General features: G+C 43.3%; 1 protein-coding gene across 1 annotated transcript in view; it reads left to right on the forward strand.

Moving 5' to 3' along the window:
* Positions 1 to 17172, forward strand: part of LOC311226616 (interphotoreceptor matrix proteoglycan 2-like) — a gene marked incomplete at both ends in the record, with an annotated part of 29576 nt that extends 12404 nt beyond the window's left edge. Inside the window, 7 exons of the mRNA XM_084312034.1 lie at positions 706 to 959; positions 1343 to 1404; positions 5686 to 5890; positions 6641 to 7917; positions 8629 to 8848; positions 15502 to 15712; positions 16980 to 17172. Coding sequence (XP_084168160.1) covers positions 706 to 959; positions 1343 to 1404; positions 5686 to 5890; positions 6641 to 7917; positions 8629 to 8848; positions 15502 to 15712; positions 16980 to 17172 — 2422 coding nt within the window. The remainder of the gene's footprint in view (positions 1 to 705; positions 960 to 1342; positions 1405 to 5685; positions 5891 to 6640; positions 7918 to 8628; positions 8849 to 15501; positions 15713 to 16979) is intronic.
* Positions 17173 to 17433: the final 261 nt, after the last annotated feature.

Consider the following 17433-nt stretch of genomic DNA (forward strand, 5'->3'; position numbering starts at 1 on the left):
GGTTTAAAATGGATGGTGATTACCTCACGTTGTGTCTATTCTACTAGCATTAACCATTAGTTACTAGTACAAACAATCAATAGCGAGTTATATTGATCACGCTATGTACGATAGCCATGCTAAAACGCTAGCACAACATTAGCACCTAAGCTAACAACAAGCTTAACAAGTCAGCAATCTTTTTGTGAGACTAAACTCTCCACTCGGTGGCAAATTGTGTTGATGTCAGTTTTGTTTCATCAATAAATGAGGCAGAATACACAGTGACTGTATCCTTTTTTGTTTATTGCACTTGTTCCTGCTGCTATGCAAGACATTAAAGATGGCGGCTTTCTGTTTTTCTGGAGACGCTCCAACGAGTGACGTGTCTCTCTTCTGACCAATCAGTGGTCTGCAGTGTTTCACGTGACTTGCGATCTTCTACGCTCGTGCGTAGAGCTGGTATTCACGAAGGAGAGCGCTGGCCAACGCTGGCCAATCAGAGCAATGCGGAAGCACTCTTCGGCTGCCCAAAGTATTCACGCGACCTGACCAAACAACCAACCAACCGACCCACTGACCGACTGAACAAGCAACTAATGAACCGACTGACCAACCAACCAATCAAAGAATCAACCATCTCATAGAATCAGTCCTTCTGAGCACCCTAGCAACCATTCTCCTGATTCTTGACAAAACAGTGGTTCTCCTCTTCTTCTCTCCCAGGGGCTTGGTTGTCCTGGTCCACTATGCCGTGACCCTGGAGGTGGACGTCGCCGGCATCAGCAAGGAGACCATGGACTTCATCACGCTCCAGAACAACATGGTGGAGAAGAACTACCCCAGCTCCGCCGAGCAGCCCACCGTCGTCTACACCATCACCGACTTCCGGAACTACATCACCGAGGCCCTGCACAAGGACAACTTCATGAGCAACACCACGCTGGACGAGGACCCGGACTCTATGCACATGGAAAACCGTACGCTCGTAGAACTAGAACCCGTAGAATGAGAACAGATACCGTATGGTGATTTGTACGGTTGGAAACTGTAGTGGTTCGTTCTCATCCGAAGCAGCCGAGTCTAGCAGCGCAGCTGCTTTCAATTAATATCTAACGTAGAGGAGCGTATGCATCCATGAGGCGCACGTAATGCACTGCATACGCTCCTCTGCATTGGAAATTAATTAAGATAAGATATTCCTTCATTGATCCCCTTGGGGAATTTAACGCAGCAGCGCTGCTAGACTTGGCTGGAAGTGGTCGGAACGAAACTTCGCGCTCCACATGCGACCACTTGAAAACATTGATGTGATTGGGTGTAAAGTTGTCTAATTAGATCTGGACTCTTGTCTTTTTTGCAGTAGAGAATGTGTTGCCTTCTGCGAAACCTACCCACCGACCAGTGGACACCTATGATAACATGGTGAGTCGGCTGGAATTCAACACTCCCACAACATTCTAACAACGTTACAGACTAGAAAGGTGCGCTCAGTAGAGCACAAATCTCCGCCAGGCTGCACCATATATCTTTGCAATACAATGATGGCAATTAATTTGAATAACATACTTGACGTTGCCCAATGTGAGAAATATTAGAGGGTTCGGGTCCTCTGCCCGCTGTCAGCCTATGTGCAACGTTTCATCCAAATCCCTGTTGTTTGCGTGATTAGCTGCGGACAGACATACACACACACACGACCAAGCACATCATCTCCCCAGGCATATCACCTGGTGGAGACAACCATTATACATCACACAATATGCATAAGCTGGTATCTGCTACGGTGGGGCGTGAGGTCCAGTGAGGTTAAGGTTATGGTAGGTTTTATACGTGAGAGGCCAAGTTTTTAGGAAGTCCCCAAGAAATATAGCAATGAAGCTAGTTGATTTACTAGTATTCTGGAGCTCGAGCTGCCTTTGGAGCTGGAACTGTTTACTTTTATAGATGATTACAAATGGAATGTAGTGCATTGCACAAAATCGAGAGGACTGGTTTGAATCATCGCCACCTTAGGTTTCATGTTTGACATGAGCTACACTCTCTAATAAAGCCTACGTACAGTATGAAAACAGAACTGCGTAGAGTGGTCTGTGAAAATCATCAATTTCGCTCCCCATCAAACTACACCCAAGACGCAACTAAGTACGCTATCAATCCCAAAGAAATAAACGACAAAATCTGGTTTTAATGAAAGGATGGCACATATTAATGGTGCCTCGCCCCTTGGTCTACTTGTTTGCAGCCTGCTGTTTTGGAAACGTAATAAGGACCTTCAAATCTGACTTCGCTCCACTTTTCTCATATTCGAGAATGCCGGTATTCTCCCCCCCCCCCCCCCCCCCCCTCCATCGTCTTGTAGAAAACACATTGTATAGACATATTTGTTTTGGCTAAGTCATCTTTTAGAGCACATGCAAACATTCACTCACACGCACGCACGCTTGCGCACGCACGCACACACACACGCACACATACATTGTTGCTAGTTAAAAACACAGCACATCTGAAGTCGATTCATTATGAAACGAGTCCACTTTGACAAGAAAGAACTTTATGGATGCCCTCGAGCCATAACAGTTTTGTTTATGTTGTTGGTGAGCGACAACAGAGGGCTGTTACCCTAGAATGGTCTGGTCCACCGATGTTGGCCTGGCCTGGTTTCCCTGTCTGTCTGCTGTCTGTATGAATTACCTCTTCCCTGCGCGGAACGCTTGTTTACAAACTGGCTCTCTGGGGAGCCATATATTAACCAAATCTCTTTTTCTTCACATCCCTGCGTGACGTTCTTGGCCGCCGCGGAGGTTCATCTGACAATATTTGTCCTACTTTTTAGTCTATTAATCTCACGGTGTCCAGCACGTCTTACATGGTAGGGACTTGGAAATGCTGTGGCAGCATAACATAGCAACGTACCTTAATGTGAAATGATCATCTCCAAATGAATTCTAATTCATATTCATTCAGTTTAGTTTTACAGTCACGGTCAGTTGTTGTCCGGGTGGGGGGGGGGGGGGGGGGGGGGGTGTATTTGAATCTCCTTGAGGCTCAAGTAATTTATTTAATTCATAGATATTTTTTTTTGTTTTGATTTCTTTGTTTTTGATCCACTTTTTCTCCTTATTTTCTATTTTTCTCCCATCCCAATTTCGTATTTCCAATTCTCCCCTCCCCTGTCTTGATCGTTGCTCGACTATGCCTCCCACTGGTCGGTCGTAGGGAGGATAGAAGCCTTGCATCACGTTGTCCCCTCCGGTACACGAGGAGGCAGCCTGTTGCATCTTTTCACCAGACAGCGTGGACTCTCAGTGGCGAGGTGTAACGCATGGGAGGCTCACACTACCCCCGCTACTTCCTGTCTCTGCTGTGCAGGCGTCCCCCAACCGACCTGTAGGAGTCGCTGTCCACAACGTCCAATCCCCACCCATCGACTTCCACCTGCTACCTCTGCCAATTGAGATAGTATGACGACTGGCCCAAGCCGGAGGCAATGCTGACACAGGGATTCGAGACCGGCGTCTCTTGCATTGGCGACGAGCGCAATCTCCGCTGCACCACCCAGCCGCCCCTGGTTTTCATCTTTTATAATTGTCTTTGTACAGTATAAGACCAAGGCATATGTCAGACATAAACCAATCTTGTGCTGTATTTATTAATTCATGAGCATTACTACTGGTAGCTCATTTAGTTAATATGTAGGTCATTTTACCGGTGGTCACGTTGCCAGGTTTGTCGGCCTGCCTATCACTGTACTGATATAGGTGCCAGTCTCCGTCATAATCCCAGAATATTCGTCACCGTTTCAGGGACTGCCAGTTTTCCAATCAGTCAATGGAACAATGCTAAACATGTGGTAGGGTTGTTAGCCTGTCAATCCCTGTGTTATTGAGTTAGTTGCCAGTGGAAAGGTGGACAACAATGGATATCATAATCCCATATTTATTCTTGACCGTTTCAGGGCCTGTTTTCCATTCAAACAATGGACCAATGGACACACTGCCACAGCCAAACATGTGGCTACTGTTTTTGCTGGTGCTATGCTACGCTAGCTACATATCACAGATGGTCAAATGACTGTATAGTGAGATGGATTTAAGATCCCTGGGGCGACCGTATATATATGTAAATGAATGATTCTTAATCAAGATGCATTCTACAGCATCTATGCATAAAGTTTGTGCCACTTATTTGTCATACATTCCTGAAGTCGAAATGGTCCAATGTGTCATAACTTCGACTGAGAGTCTGTCTGCTCACCGGGTGCTGGCTGACATGTTGACATTGAACACAACTTTGAATGAAAATAACAATAGTAATGTTCCAAATGAATTCTGGAAAGCAGTAGGGCTGACCTCGACTAATCGAAGGGGGTCGCAGGCCGCCGCGGGGGGGTCGCCAGATGATTAAAAAAATTAAAAATTAAAATGTTTTTTATTAAAAAAATTTAATCAGGCCACTGAACTTAGAAGCAGGCCAGGGCAGTGTTTCTAGTTGCAGCAGCGCAATAGTTAGATAACCTAGGTGGGGAACAACCAGGAGATCACTGCAACTCACACAAGTTGGAGAACTATCTCTCTCTCTCTCTCTCTTGCTCTCACACACACACAAAGGGAGCCGCATGTGATTGGTGGAGGCAGGACCCTTACAAAAAACTGTTGTTGCTAATCATTGACACATGCTAGCCTGTAATAATCCGCCCCAGAAAAATCTACTTTGTATTTGATATATTGCAAATATATGCCATCACACACACTGGCATTTAAAGGGTTAGAATTATAAAATTAATATGTGGTGTTATGATCAGGGCTGAAGTTGAATACAATATTGTATTTTTTTCAATCTGACATTACAAAAAAACTGAAAATTCATCAAAATCAGTGTTGTTGCTAATCATACATATGCTAGCCTGTTTTTTAACAATAATTTATGATGCCATCACAAACACTGGCATTTAAAGGGTACAAATACATTTTTTTTTACCTCCTATAATAGCGGGGGTCGCGGCTCTCTGACACCGTTATTTGGGGGTCGCGGCCTGAAAACTTTGGGAACCCCTGGACTAATCGATCTAAATGAGCCGTAGTCGACTGCCAATCTCTGTCAAAAATCTTTAATAAAAATGAATTAGAATTATTATTATTATTATTATAAAAAAAAAATTCATTCTTTCCAAAAGCAAAGAGGCCTAGAAGCGTGGCTAACGCTAATGGTGCGCATACCAGCGAAGCTAACTGCCTAATAGAACGAGCACAGAGGCACTGAAAGATGTATCCATCAGTGGATTAATTGCATGCTTTCGCAGAGGACAAGAAGCCTTCAGTCGACTCCTTCATACATTAATTAAGCACCCCCCACAGCCCAAATGGAATGATCCAAAAAAAAAAGATAGTCAGTCGAATATCGGCAAATCTTGGCCAATCAAAGTCGACTATACAAATCCAGGCCTAGAAAGCAGACCTCTGTTGAAGATTTAACCAAAAAAAATACAGATGCTTTGGTTTAAGAATGTTTGTCTTATACCCTACAGACATTTCGTCGGTTCATATGACACACTGCATAACGCGTTAAAAAAATTGCCAGACAGGGTGGATCAGAATGACTACCGCGCCCTAGATCACGGCGCCGTGAGGGGCGACCTGGAAGATTCGGAAGACCACATATTCGGTTGGTTATGGTAATATGGTGTCTCCCGTGCCGCTCTTTCAGGACAACGTGCTCGCGGCGGAGAAGCCGCCTGACTCCGAGGCGGAGAACGGCACGGAGGTCTTCCTCAAAAAGGACGACTTCCTGTTTGACTCGATGGACGCCTGGAAAGGGGTTCAGGTGGAGGTGACGAGCGAGAACGACGTCCTGCTGGACGAGAGCACGGCGACTCCGCTTGTGGGTGAATTCTCAGATAAAGCCGTGGCCAGTGAGTGGAACTGAATTATTTAACACCCCTTGATAAGAAGAACCATATAGACCTGTTCGCTGTATACGTCAGACTCAGTGCGCGAGCGCATCTCCGGAGCAGAAAGGAACGTAATCCTGGTCAGAACAACGGGGCAGACTACAATATATTTGCATTTGTTAGCCATGCTAGCGATCTAAAGTAAACAATCAATCCATGCCAAAGCTATATATGTAAAAGACTCACACTCACAGCCATGCTGATTTGCCTAAATGTTGTTTCAAATTACGTTTTTGTCAGGGGAGGAGTGCCATGGTTTCTCCATAGAGCACCGTCTTATTCTTTTAGCGCAACAGCTCGCGCGGGTCTGGGGCAATTTAGTCACGTGACTCAGTTGGTATTGCTGATTGGCTCGAACGTGGTATGTTCGTATACAGCGAACAGGTCTATAAGTTCATGTAGAATTTGTTTTTGACAGCCCTGTGTATTTACAGTTGTAAAGTCAATCCGAATCACTTGGAGTTGTGAAAGTGATACAGTACAATCACCCAACGCACTCAAACTCCACTGTGTTTTACTACAGTATGAATGAACACAACACTCCAATTGACCATCTTTAGATAATACAGTATTCAGCTTCTAGATTATACTCTATTTGTGAGTCCACAAGGTTTTTAGCTCTCTATTCCACATATTGTTTCCTAATCCGTTTCTTGTGAGGGGAGAGATATTCCCGGCATAAAACTCTCCATGTGTTTTCCTGCTCTTCAGATGATGGAAATTTCGAAGACGAGGGATTTCTCTTCAACAACGCACAAGGCGCCGATACCCCCAGAGGGGACGGTGTGGTCAGTCCTGGAGCCACCTCTAATTCCGCTGGCTCCGAGGGGGCCCTGGAAGACGGCTCTGGCTCCGGCTTTTCCGGCGACGGCCAGGGGACCAATGTGTGGTCCTGGCCGCCTGAGGTGACCCCTGAAGGGTCCGACTTCTACGAGCGTGATGATGCCGGCCTGGAAATACTGCCACCGCCAGATCTGGAAGCAACAGAAGAGGAAGATGAAGAAGAGGCAGAGGAAGAAGAAGTTGTCGTTGGGGTATCTACGGCTGAAGAGGACGGAGGCATAGAGGCGTCGGGCATACACGATGACTACTACCCAACAGAGGCGTACACCATTGTGACACCTGCCAGTGAGGCCCCTGCTTTGGCAGGACCAATGGATACAATGGGTGGGTCCCAAGAAATCAATGTTGAAGTTCCTGAGATGGAAGCCTCCACTCCAGAGACTGAGGATGCAGAAGGGATCTCTGAACCCGAACCCGGAGAGTCACCTACCTTCACAGTGCAGTTAGTCACAGTGCAGGACTCCATCTTTGACATGATCACTGCAGAGCCGCCAGAAATCGAAGAGTTTACTGAAGAACCGTTGCTCCCGGAGCCACACCCTGATGAGGTTGCGATTTTGGAGGAGGAAACGGCAGAGGGGATGGATCCGGCGTTTTCGGCTTTCCCGGACCTTGATATCACAGAGGAGGACTTGAGCGAAGACGAAATGCTAGCGGTGAGCACAGCCATACCGATGCTCACAGTGTCCATGAGTTCTGGCCATAGCATCTCTCTTTCACCCGAGAAGGAGTCTCCATTCACTCGCATTTCCGATACGGTACCAGAGGACGAGGAGATCATCCAGCATGAGCATGCAACCCACGATGACAGTGTGGTGGAAGATTTAGACGACATCCCAGAGGTTAGCATAGCATTAGTACCAGCTTCCACAGATCAAGTCACGCATGAGGACAGTGTGTCAAACGGCATGCAACTCTTTGAACCGGACCGTTCAAACATGCCAGACTTCGATGTTAGCATTGACTTACATGACGGCAGGGCCACCCAGGGACCAGACATGGATGCAGTCACTACGACCGCCACCCCCGGAAGGGATCTGACGGTGTTCTTCAGCCTCAGGGTGACCAATGTGTTGTTCTCGCAAGATCTCTTCAACAAGAGCTCTTCAGAGTACAAAGCCTTGGAGCAACGGTTCATACAGATGGTAATTGCAGCGTTGTTACTGCATGTTCAACATTAACCCCTCCAAGTGTACAATGTCATGTGACATTCTAATTTTGAGATCTGATCCATCTTGGAATCCTAGCACTCCATAGCTTTCGGTGACAATTAGCATTTTTTCTTTCTTCGATTTTTTTTTTTTTTTTTTTTTCAACATCAGCATCAACAGTAACAACAATAATAATAATAATGACAAAACAATATGAAATAATAAATACAGATCTAAACTTAACTAATACATACAAAATACAAATATACTAAATAAAAATAAAAACAAAAACACCACAAACACAAAAGACATTAGACAACAGACATTCCTCCCCCCCCCCTCGACAATTGGCATTGTTATATTGACATTAGAATGTTCAGTTCTCATAATTCTATCACAATCATTCACTTGAAATGGTTAATGTACATAATGATGTGTAGAATTAAGCTTGACATTTTAAGTGTTGAGGTTCCTATTTACCTACAGACTTTGCATTGCATTCTATGATGTATATGATGCACTCATTGCAGTTGAGTCTGCTTTTGTAGAGATCAAGGTACATGATGTTTTATGGACATATCTGGCCCCCATTGCATCCCATATAAATAGGGCCAATGTCTTTTACAATATGAAATAGTTGACAAATCGTCATTCCTTCAATCCAGATCAATGTAATTAATAATGTGACTTCCACGCGTCTTGCAGCTGGTCCCGTTCCTTCAGTCAAATCTCAGCAACTTCCAGAACTTGGAGATCCTCAACTTCAGAAATGGCAGCATTGTGGTGAACAGCAGGATGAAGTTTGGCAAGCCTGTGCCCCGGGGCGTTACCAACGTGGTCTATCTCATCCTAGAGGACTTCGCCAACACAGCCTTTGACACCATGAACCTAGCCATCGACAAGTACTCACTGGATGTCGAATCAGGTGTGACTCTTATCTTGTAAATCTAGAATCCTCTCCCTTTCTTTCTGTATTTTTCTCTCTCTCTCTCTCCTTCTCTCTCTCTCTCTCTCTCTCTCTCTCTCTCTCTCTCTCTCTCTCTCTCTCTCTCTCTCTCTCTCTCTCTCAATTTGTAGTCTTTGTAGTCTTGTACCGATTTGTTTGATAAAATTAGACAAGATATTCCTTTATTTATCCCCTTGGGGAAAGTGGGGCCTCATAGCAGCTTGGGGGAGGGAGGGGGGGGGGTACAGGTATGGCCAGGGTCATAGAAGAAAGTCATAAATATAGGCAATAAAATAAAATCTGAATATAAAAATATGAGAAAAATAAACGGTGTAAACAATATTATAATTAACTCTGAATATAAGAATATGAGACAAATAAACAGGGTTTCAAGGTGCAAGTGATGATATACGTCACAGTCTGTGCAGGTTTTGGTGGTTAAGTGTCAGACACACTTAGTGGTTAGACATTCCCAGTTCTCGAGTTCATTGACTCTGCACAGCTTTTGTAGCAACTTAGTTATAGATTTGTCGAGAGGACAGGCGGAAACTTGTAAGCACCTTCACAGAATGAGCAATTCACGCAATTTATGAACAAGTGTGAACTCGATAAGTGCTTCCGAGCCACAGGAACATCTGATGGGAACATGTGCGCCGCTTTGGGCAGTGTGTGGTTTTCCTATAAATACCCAACCTGCCTAAAACACACAGGATTCTCCCATTATCACTGGATTCTCCCATTATCACATCAGCGTAAGGTTCCTGACTGGGACGTTTCAGTGGGATCCATCCATTGACCATATGAATCTCAATGACGACACGACGCTTCACACTCGACATGTTCACAAGCCATCAGTGTATTCATTCTACCATTCTGGCAGCGGTGTGATCTAAAATCCAACTGTGGTGCATAGATTCTTACAGGGATATGCTTGATGATTGATTATTTTATTTTTGTGTCATGCACACTAAATTGAGTGCCCAACCCTCATGGGTTTATAAGATACCAAAAATACAGTTTCAGTGTTCCATTATTCCATTGCACATTACATTTCATTACACAAATATAGATTACAGCTCGGCCTTCAACAAAGTATTCTGCGTTCTCTCTCAAGCTTGGCAAATCAAATCCGCTACAAATCTCCTCCTCTGGGGTGGCATTCAATCTAATCTAGGGTTAGTGCCAATGTCCCTGACCCAATCTGTGCACATAATAAGGATCAGGGCCCTCATTTATCAATGGTGCATACGCACAGATATGTGCGTAAACCGTGCGTACGATAATTTCTAAGCAAAGTGTGGGACTTATCAATTTGAACGTGTGCTTGACATTGTGCGTATATCTATGCACAGCTCAGACCGTGCGTACCTGGCGGCCAGCAGTAGAATATGAAGACTGCAACACGGAAATAAGCTTTCCTGCATTAGTTTCAACACTGGCGTGTTCATATGACCCGTAATTCATTATAGTTAATTGTAAAATAGCAACATTAGTGTAATTATTGTCAAACCCTATAAATAGCATTTGGAATAGGTCTTTCCAAATTAATGCATCTTATTTATTTATCGTTGCATTTGGCTGATAAGTCATTGCCGGTGGCCGGGAGGAACGCATTCAATTGTAAAATGTTATTACTGGGGTATCTGTAATTAAAATATCACTTAAATATCAATTCATTAAATAAAACAGTCTATTTGTGCGCTCCCGCACACACGTGATGGAATTCAAGTTCGAGTTTTTATTGAACACATACGCAGGCTACACATGGCGTAGGCTTCATGGCAGTGAGATTCATTGTTCTTGTATGCTCTCGTATTATTGTTATAGTATAGGCTATTGTCAAGAAAGGAAGTAGATTATTTTCAATCGTGGCTTTAATTCGTAGCCGAGAAGCAGTTTCCTAGCAGCTTCTAATCCCGATCCGTCTCAGCCACATGCATAACTGTCTGAGACCGGCTATGGAAACAAATCATAAATAGACTACTGTAAATAAAATAGCCTATAACATTATAAAGGATATAGGCTATAGCAGGGGTTCCCAACCTTTCTTCCCCAGAGCCCCGCGATTCCTTGGAGACATAAGGTATACTGGTCCGTCAGCGAGGAGATAGCCCACAGCGGATAGCCATTTGAGAATAGGCTATTATTATGGCCAAACGAGGGCCTATAGCCTATACATATTATTTAATGTTTTGATAAGCGTAAAGATACAAGGACAACAGTTAGATTAACGATCAAGTTAGTTTACTGTATGCAGGCTTCGCAGGGCTCTGTGTCTGTGCTATAATGTCTGTTGCATAATGTAGGCTATGCTATTATATATAATTTATATAGGCTACCTAATACCGACATCAAAATAGATTGTATGCCTCTACAAATCATATTATACCAGGTAACCAATCGAACTTTAAAATAACTAAACGAAAAAAGGCTTTCATATTCCAGCATTGTTATTAAGACACCAACGCCAAACAGGTTAACGGTCTTTATTAGTATTTTGCGCTGCCCCGGCAGCAATGGTCTTTAGGGAGTCATTGATATCCAACATCACCATGTACAAGTCCGTCAGCCTGTCGCGTATTTCTCCCGTAACACGCCTTGTGTCTTCTTGGTTCGACAGTGTGTTAAATGAGTTGGTTAGACCTCCGTGAACAATCTCGCTCGTGAAGTTTCTCAGAGTTCGCTCGGCTTAGTCCATTATTTCACATCCCATGGGGGTGTTTCATTACCATATATGGATAATCATGCACGAGCATAGACGGTAAGAACAAATGGTATTCATCAACACGGAGTGTGCGTAGGACCCGTGTACGCACGGTTGATAAATCCCGATTTTTCTGTGCGTAGAGACATTCTAAATTCCGTGCTCAGGAACAAAAATAGAACACTTTCTACGCATTATTGATAAATGAGGGCCCTTGTCGTTTGTTAAAATTATACTTAACACAAGTTTCTGAACTGTAACTATTCTTTACGAGACAGTAAATTTGTAACTTTTGTTACTTTTGTATGTAAAGTGCATCTGCAAGAAAGCTAGAGACAGACCACTGCTGTCCCCGTCGTCCGCTGTCAACACCACCATTCCTCCCAGGTGTCCAGGCTCCTCATTCAGTCCAGTATCTTAGCTGCTTTACACTGGCTTCCTGTAACATTTAGAATTGACTTTAAGGTCCTTCTCCTTACATACAAAGCTCTAAATGGACAGGGACCTAGCTACATCACCAACACTCTAATAAATTACACGCCAGCAAGAACACTGCGATCATCAGCTGCTGGACTACTAGAGGCTCCCAGAAACAGTCAAAAGAGGATCGGTAATGCAGCCTTTATCAACTATGCCCCAAAACTGTGGAACAAACTACCCCAAAACATCAGGGAAGCCAACTCGCTAGACATCTTCAAAAGACAGCTTAAAACCTATCTCTTTGCTCAGGCATTTCAATGACTTACCTGCACTATTCTTACCCTGCCTACTTTTCTATGCTAATTTTATCTTATTTTACACTGCCTATCAAATTCATGTGTCGGTTATATGACTATTTTTAAACTGAATCATTTTAAACTATTTTTCACACTTTTTACTGTAACCTTGCTATTTACATTTTTTACTGTTGTATGTCCGTTCTATTTTATAATTTTTAGACTATTTTTAAACTTAATCATTTTAAACTACTCACCCATGCCTGTATTTTTACTGTTGTGAAGCACTTTGAACTGTAACCTCTGTATGAAAAGTGCTATACAAATAAAGTTATTATTATTATTATTATTATTATTATTATTATTATTATTATTATTATTATTATTATTATTATTATTATTATTATTATTATTATTATTATTATTATTATTATTATTATTATTATTATTATTATTATTATTATTATTATTATTATTATTATTCATGTCCATTCATTTTGAGGACCAAGTTTAAAGCCTGAACTTTAAAGTCTTCTATTTTTATCTGTCAAAGGTTCTTAAACCCTTTCAGCTTGAGACCCAAATGAGCAGGTTTAGTGTCACCCGAGGACTCACGGACGCTGGAACACTCTCGACGCAGCCCCCACAGCTCACTTTGAGTTAATCTGACATTCATCCAACCCATGAATCACAATGTTATCATAACACATTTCACACTCGACATAGCCTGGGAAATACAGCATGTCTATATTATGTTAACATAAGACGTCAGTGTTTTAATTCTACAGGTCTAGCAGAGCTACTATGAGCTACTATGATACGCTAGTTAATCCGTCTGGCTGGAATGTGAGCATCGGCACGGAGCGAGTCACACTGATCGCCATCGTCGTCATCCTCTTCATCTTGGACCTTGTCCATGCTCAGTCCCCCCTGTGTAATCTGTCTGAGCCAATCGTGTGTGTCGCTCTGGCACGTGTCTGTATAGCCTGGCTTTATCTGTTCTGCTAGCTTGCAAAAATGTGAGCTTTAATTACCAAAAAAGTGAGGAGACAATTTGCAAGGGAAGTGTTTTGATCAGTTCGGCTTGAAAGGTGAAATAACCGTGAGGTTGAGGATGGTTGTAACAATTGTAGCTTTTTCTAACTACACAAAGGCCCCCGTTCAGACCCGACATTACGATCCGATCAAAAGTGGACCAGTTCTAAATCCGTCTGTTTGCACCTGGCATTAGGACATGTCTCTCCACGTGCGTCTCGAGTGACCACTTGTGATCGGATCTCGCTTCCCCGCTCGATATGCAAATAAACACTTAGGCCTGCTGGATTGATGGGACTATTATTACTCCCAGCAGGGACGTTTTCTTTCTACCGTAGGCTGTACCGCAATTAAAAGAACTGCCCGTGGAGCGGCAATTTGGATATGGATGTTGGATAACTTTCAGGAGAGTTGAACACAGAGCAGCACACAGGAGACATGTGGCTGCAGTTTTAATGACAGGAGGGAAATCCTTGGTAATTCATCTCTATGTATAATATAGCAGCGCAATCAAGTCATTCTCACAAGGAAGAACACAAGTTGCATTATTTCTTTGCTGATGAATGTAGCTTTAGTGTAGCGTTACCTGCATAATTATAGCCCACGGAGCTTGGTGCTCCACAGCCTATTGAGTTACATCCCCTATGTAAGCAGACGCTGATTTATCTTTTTTTAATGGCCGATAGCGTGCATTGCTTTTCAATAAGCTGTCCATCCGTAGTGACCTTCTTTTAATCTGTCTGAGCCAGCTGTATCTGTAACAGTGACCTGGCACCATGACCTAATAACTTGGGGTGAATCACATTAGCCTCATATAGATTAACCCTAGAGTTATCACACAAGGACGAGTCTTCACAGTGTCATCATGGACACGTTCCAATGGCTTCCTCTCGTACTACTCGGGGAGACGGATCGCGTCGGAAAGAGGTAGAAACTGAGACGTGGAGCTCCCTCACTACGTCCGTCCACCAGCTCTGAGAAAACAAGCAGGCAAGGGACTCTACGAAATGAATGGAGTGAGACATAAAATAGCTTATACCAGTAAAAGTAGAGGAGGCTTGTTTGACTGAGCAACAGATTTGCCATGTTTAGGGTCTTAGAAACATATTGACATTTTAATCTCGGAATGTCATCCAGTGGATCTTTTTTTAAATGATGACGCATTTCACCTTTTTTGACCATTTACAAACGGCAAAATTTAGGTGTATTTTTTTTTTATATTGAAATTGACATTCCTGATAATATGCTGTGAAGCCCAAATAAAAAAGACATTAGCAAATTCAGAGACCAGAGAGTGGGACCTATGAACACAGTTACTATCCAATAGCATTGGGAGGCTGAACAACAGGACCCATTGACTTTGTAAATGTGGTTTTAAAAAAAAATAAAAAAATTACAGACTTTTTGGAAATAGCTCAAAGCTAAAAGTGATTGTAAATGTGCAACCGAGGGCCTCACAGGGTTGCAGTTGAGAGCTATTGCACATGCCAGTTTCGCTAACGACGTGAATTACATGCATTGAGTTCTCAGTGAGGACCTCTTCCTATACATTACGCTCTTTGAGGTCGTCTCCCGCGGCTGAACTCCGTCCGTGCAAATGTTTGCGCCGCGTCCCATGATCCTCTTCTCACAATGCCCAGGCACGAAGACAACAAAGACTCTGCAGGACTTTCTTTCACAATGCTACTAAATGGAATGAAGGCATGAGGAAATTTTTTCATCTGTAGGACAGAAAAGATACTTTGGGCCAGTGTAATAATTCTTTATTTCTAATTATTTTACCTTTATTTAACCAGGCCGGTCAATTAAGAACAAATTATTATTTACAATGACGGCCTGGCGAGAGGAGGCCTCTTGGAAGGGTAATAGGGAAAGGGGACAAAAAATAATGAATGAAATATAATAAAATAGAAAAGAAACAGACAATACATACAGTACATCACAGAGGTAAGGGACATTATTCAAACACACATCAAACAAACAACCAAATAAAATTACAAGGTATGTAATACATGAAGCAGAACAGACAAATTATAGTTAAAAGACTTAATATCATAAGGCCTTTACAACTTACACTACTCTCCCTGTATGTGTGTGTGTGTGCATGTTTATGTGTGTGTGTCTGTGTGCGTGTGCGTGCTGTACGTGTGCCGGCCTGCATGTTCCCCTCTCTCTAGGTGACAAGGCCGACCCCTGCAAGTTCCAGGCGTGCAACGACTTCTCCAAGTGCAGCGTAAACCGGTGGTCGGGCGAGGCGGAGTGCGTGTGCAACGCGGGCTACTTCAGCGTCGACGGCCTGCCCTGCCGGAGCATCTGTCACGTCAAGAAGGACTTCTGCCTCAACGGCGGGAAGTGTGACAACATCCCCGGCAAGGGTGCGGTCTGCAGGTACGGCACAGGAGGGACCCCCCCCCTACGGTACCTCAAGGAACTCCTCAAACCACCACACGTAACCTCCGCTCTGGAACTGCCAACTCTCTCAGTCGCAGACTGGATGCTTTTAAACATGGCACCTTTTTAGACTTTGATAGGCTTCTTTTTCATCTGTTGCATTACATGTATGTTTTTAACCTGTAGCACTTTGAGATGCCAAATGTAAAGTGCAATATACAAAAACGTTTATTATTATTGCCGTTGAGAGATGGCGCACTAGTGCAGCATTTTTCAAAAGTGTGGGCCATACTGTAGGTTGGTCTCGGGAAGATTGAAACGGGTCCCTAAATTGGTACTCTAGAAAGAACATTGGTTCTCAAAGTGGCGTCCGTGGACCCCCAGGGGACCCTGAGAGGTTTCAAGGGGTCCCCAGCTAAATGAGGACTTTTTATTTCACCGATAATTTCAGTAGAAGTTAACACAATGAAACAATGTAGGTTATATATTATGAATGAGTAGTACATCTGATAGATTTCACCCTATATATCCACACCTACAAATAGCTATGGAATAACTCTCAACTAAATTGATTGATTGATGTCATTATTGAAGCAATAAAACAAGGATTGTGCAATACAATACAGAATATTGATCAAAAAGATAAAAACATAATAAAGCCCTAGAGCTTGTTTCCATTGTGGTCCTTGTGAAGTGAAGTGAATCTAAGTGTGCATATGATGTGAGTGTGTGTGTGCATGGGGAACATGAAACAAGATACAATACTGTATATAAAACAAAAGCAATACTTCACATCAATAGAGACCTCACCAAATAACAATGACCCTACATGGGTTCCAATATTTAAAACCAATACAGGGGACAGATACAAAACAAACAGAGGATTAAGAACCACTTTGCAGCCATTTTTTAAAGACCATTTAAATCATTATGAACAACAATATAACAAATATATTCTCGGATTGCGGTCAAATATTATGGAATTGGGGTCCATGGCCTATTATGTATCAATGTGGGGGTCCTTCACATGAAAGGGTTTGAGAACCACTGCTCTAGTATCACATGGAGGCAAAACTCTGGCGTCCTCTGAAGAATAGATATGTTGAATACAACACTGTAGGCTAGTAGTTTATCAGTAATCTGCCAAATCTGTTTTAGTTCATATGGCAATACATGTACTGTATGGGTATAAGAAAATATACATGCGCTTTTAAGCTTCTTCTAAATGTTGAGTTGTGCACTGTTTGGTTCTGCATGGTTCTAGGTGTCGCTCGGGGGAGAACTGGTGGTACCGCGGGGAGCGCTGTGAGGAGTACGTCTCTGAACCGCTGATGGTGGGCATCGCTGTCGCCTCAGTGGTCGGCCTGCTAATGGTGGCCAGCGGAGTCATATTCTTCCTAGTCAGGACTCTGAGGGAACATTATGACGGAGGAGACACGGAGGACCCACTACGGTGAGAGAGACAACCCTGTCTGTCTGTCTGTCTGTCTGTCTGTCTGTCTGTCTGTCTGTCTGTCTGTCTGTCTGTCTGTCTGTCTGTCTGTCTGTCTGTCTGTCTGTCTGTCTGTCTAACACACTAGTGGCTGGCTACCTGCCTGTGATTGTGGTATTGTAATCTAGTGCTATTTTATCATAGTAAATTAAAGGAACACGCCAACCTTTACCATCTTCTCCAGAGAGAGTCAAGAAGATAGATACCAGTTTCCTCTCTGTGCGTT

This window comes from Notolepis coatsorum, assembly GCF_963971535.1.
Source record: "Notolepis coatsorum genome assembly, chromosome: 1".
NCBI classification, from domain to species: Eukaryota; Metazoa; Chordata; class Actinopteri; order Aulopiformes; family Paralepididae; genus Notolepis; species Notolepis coatsorum.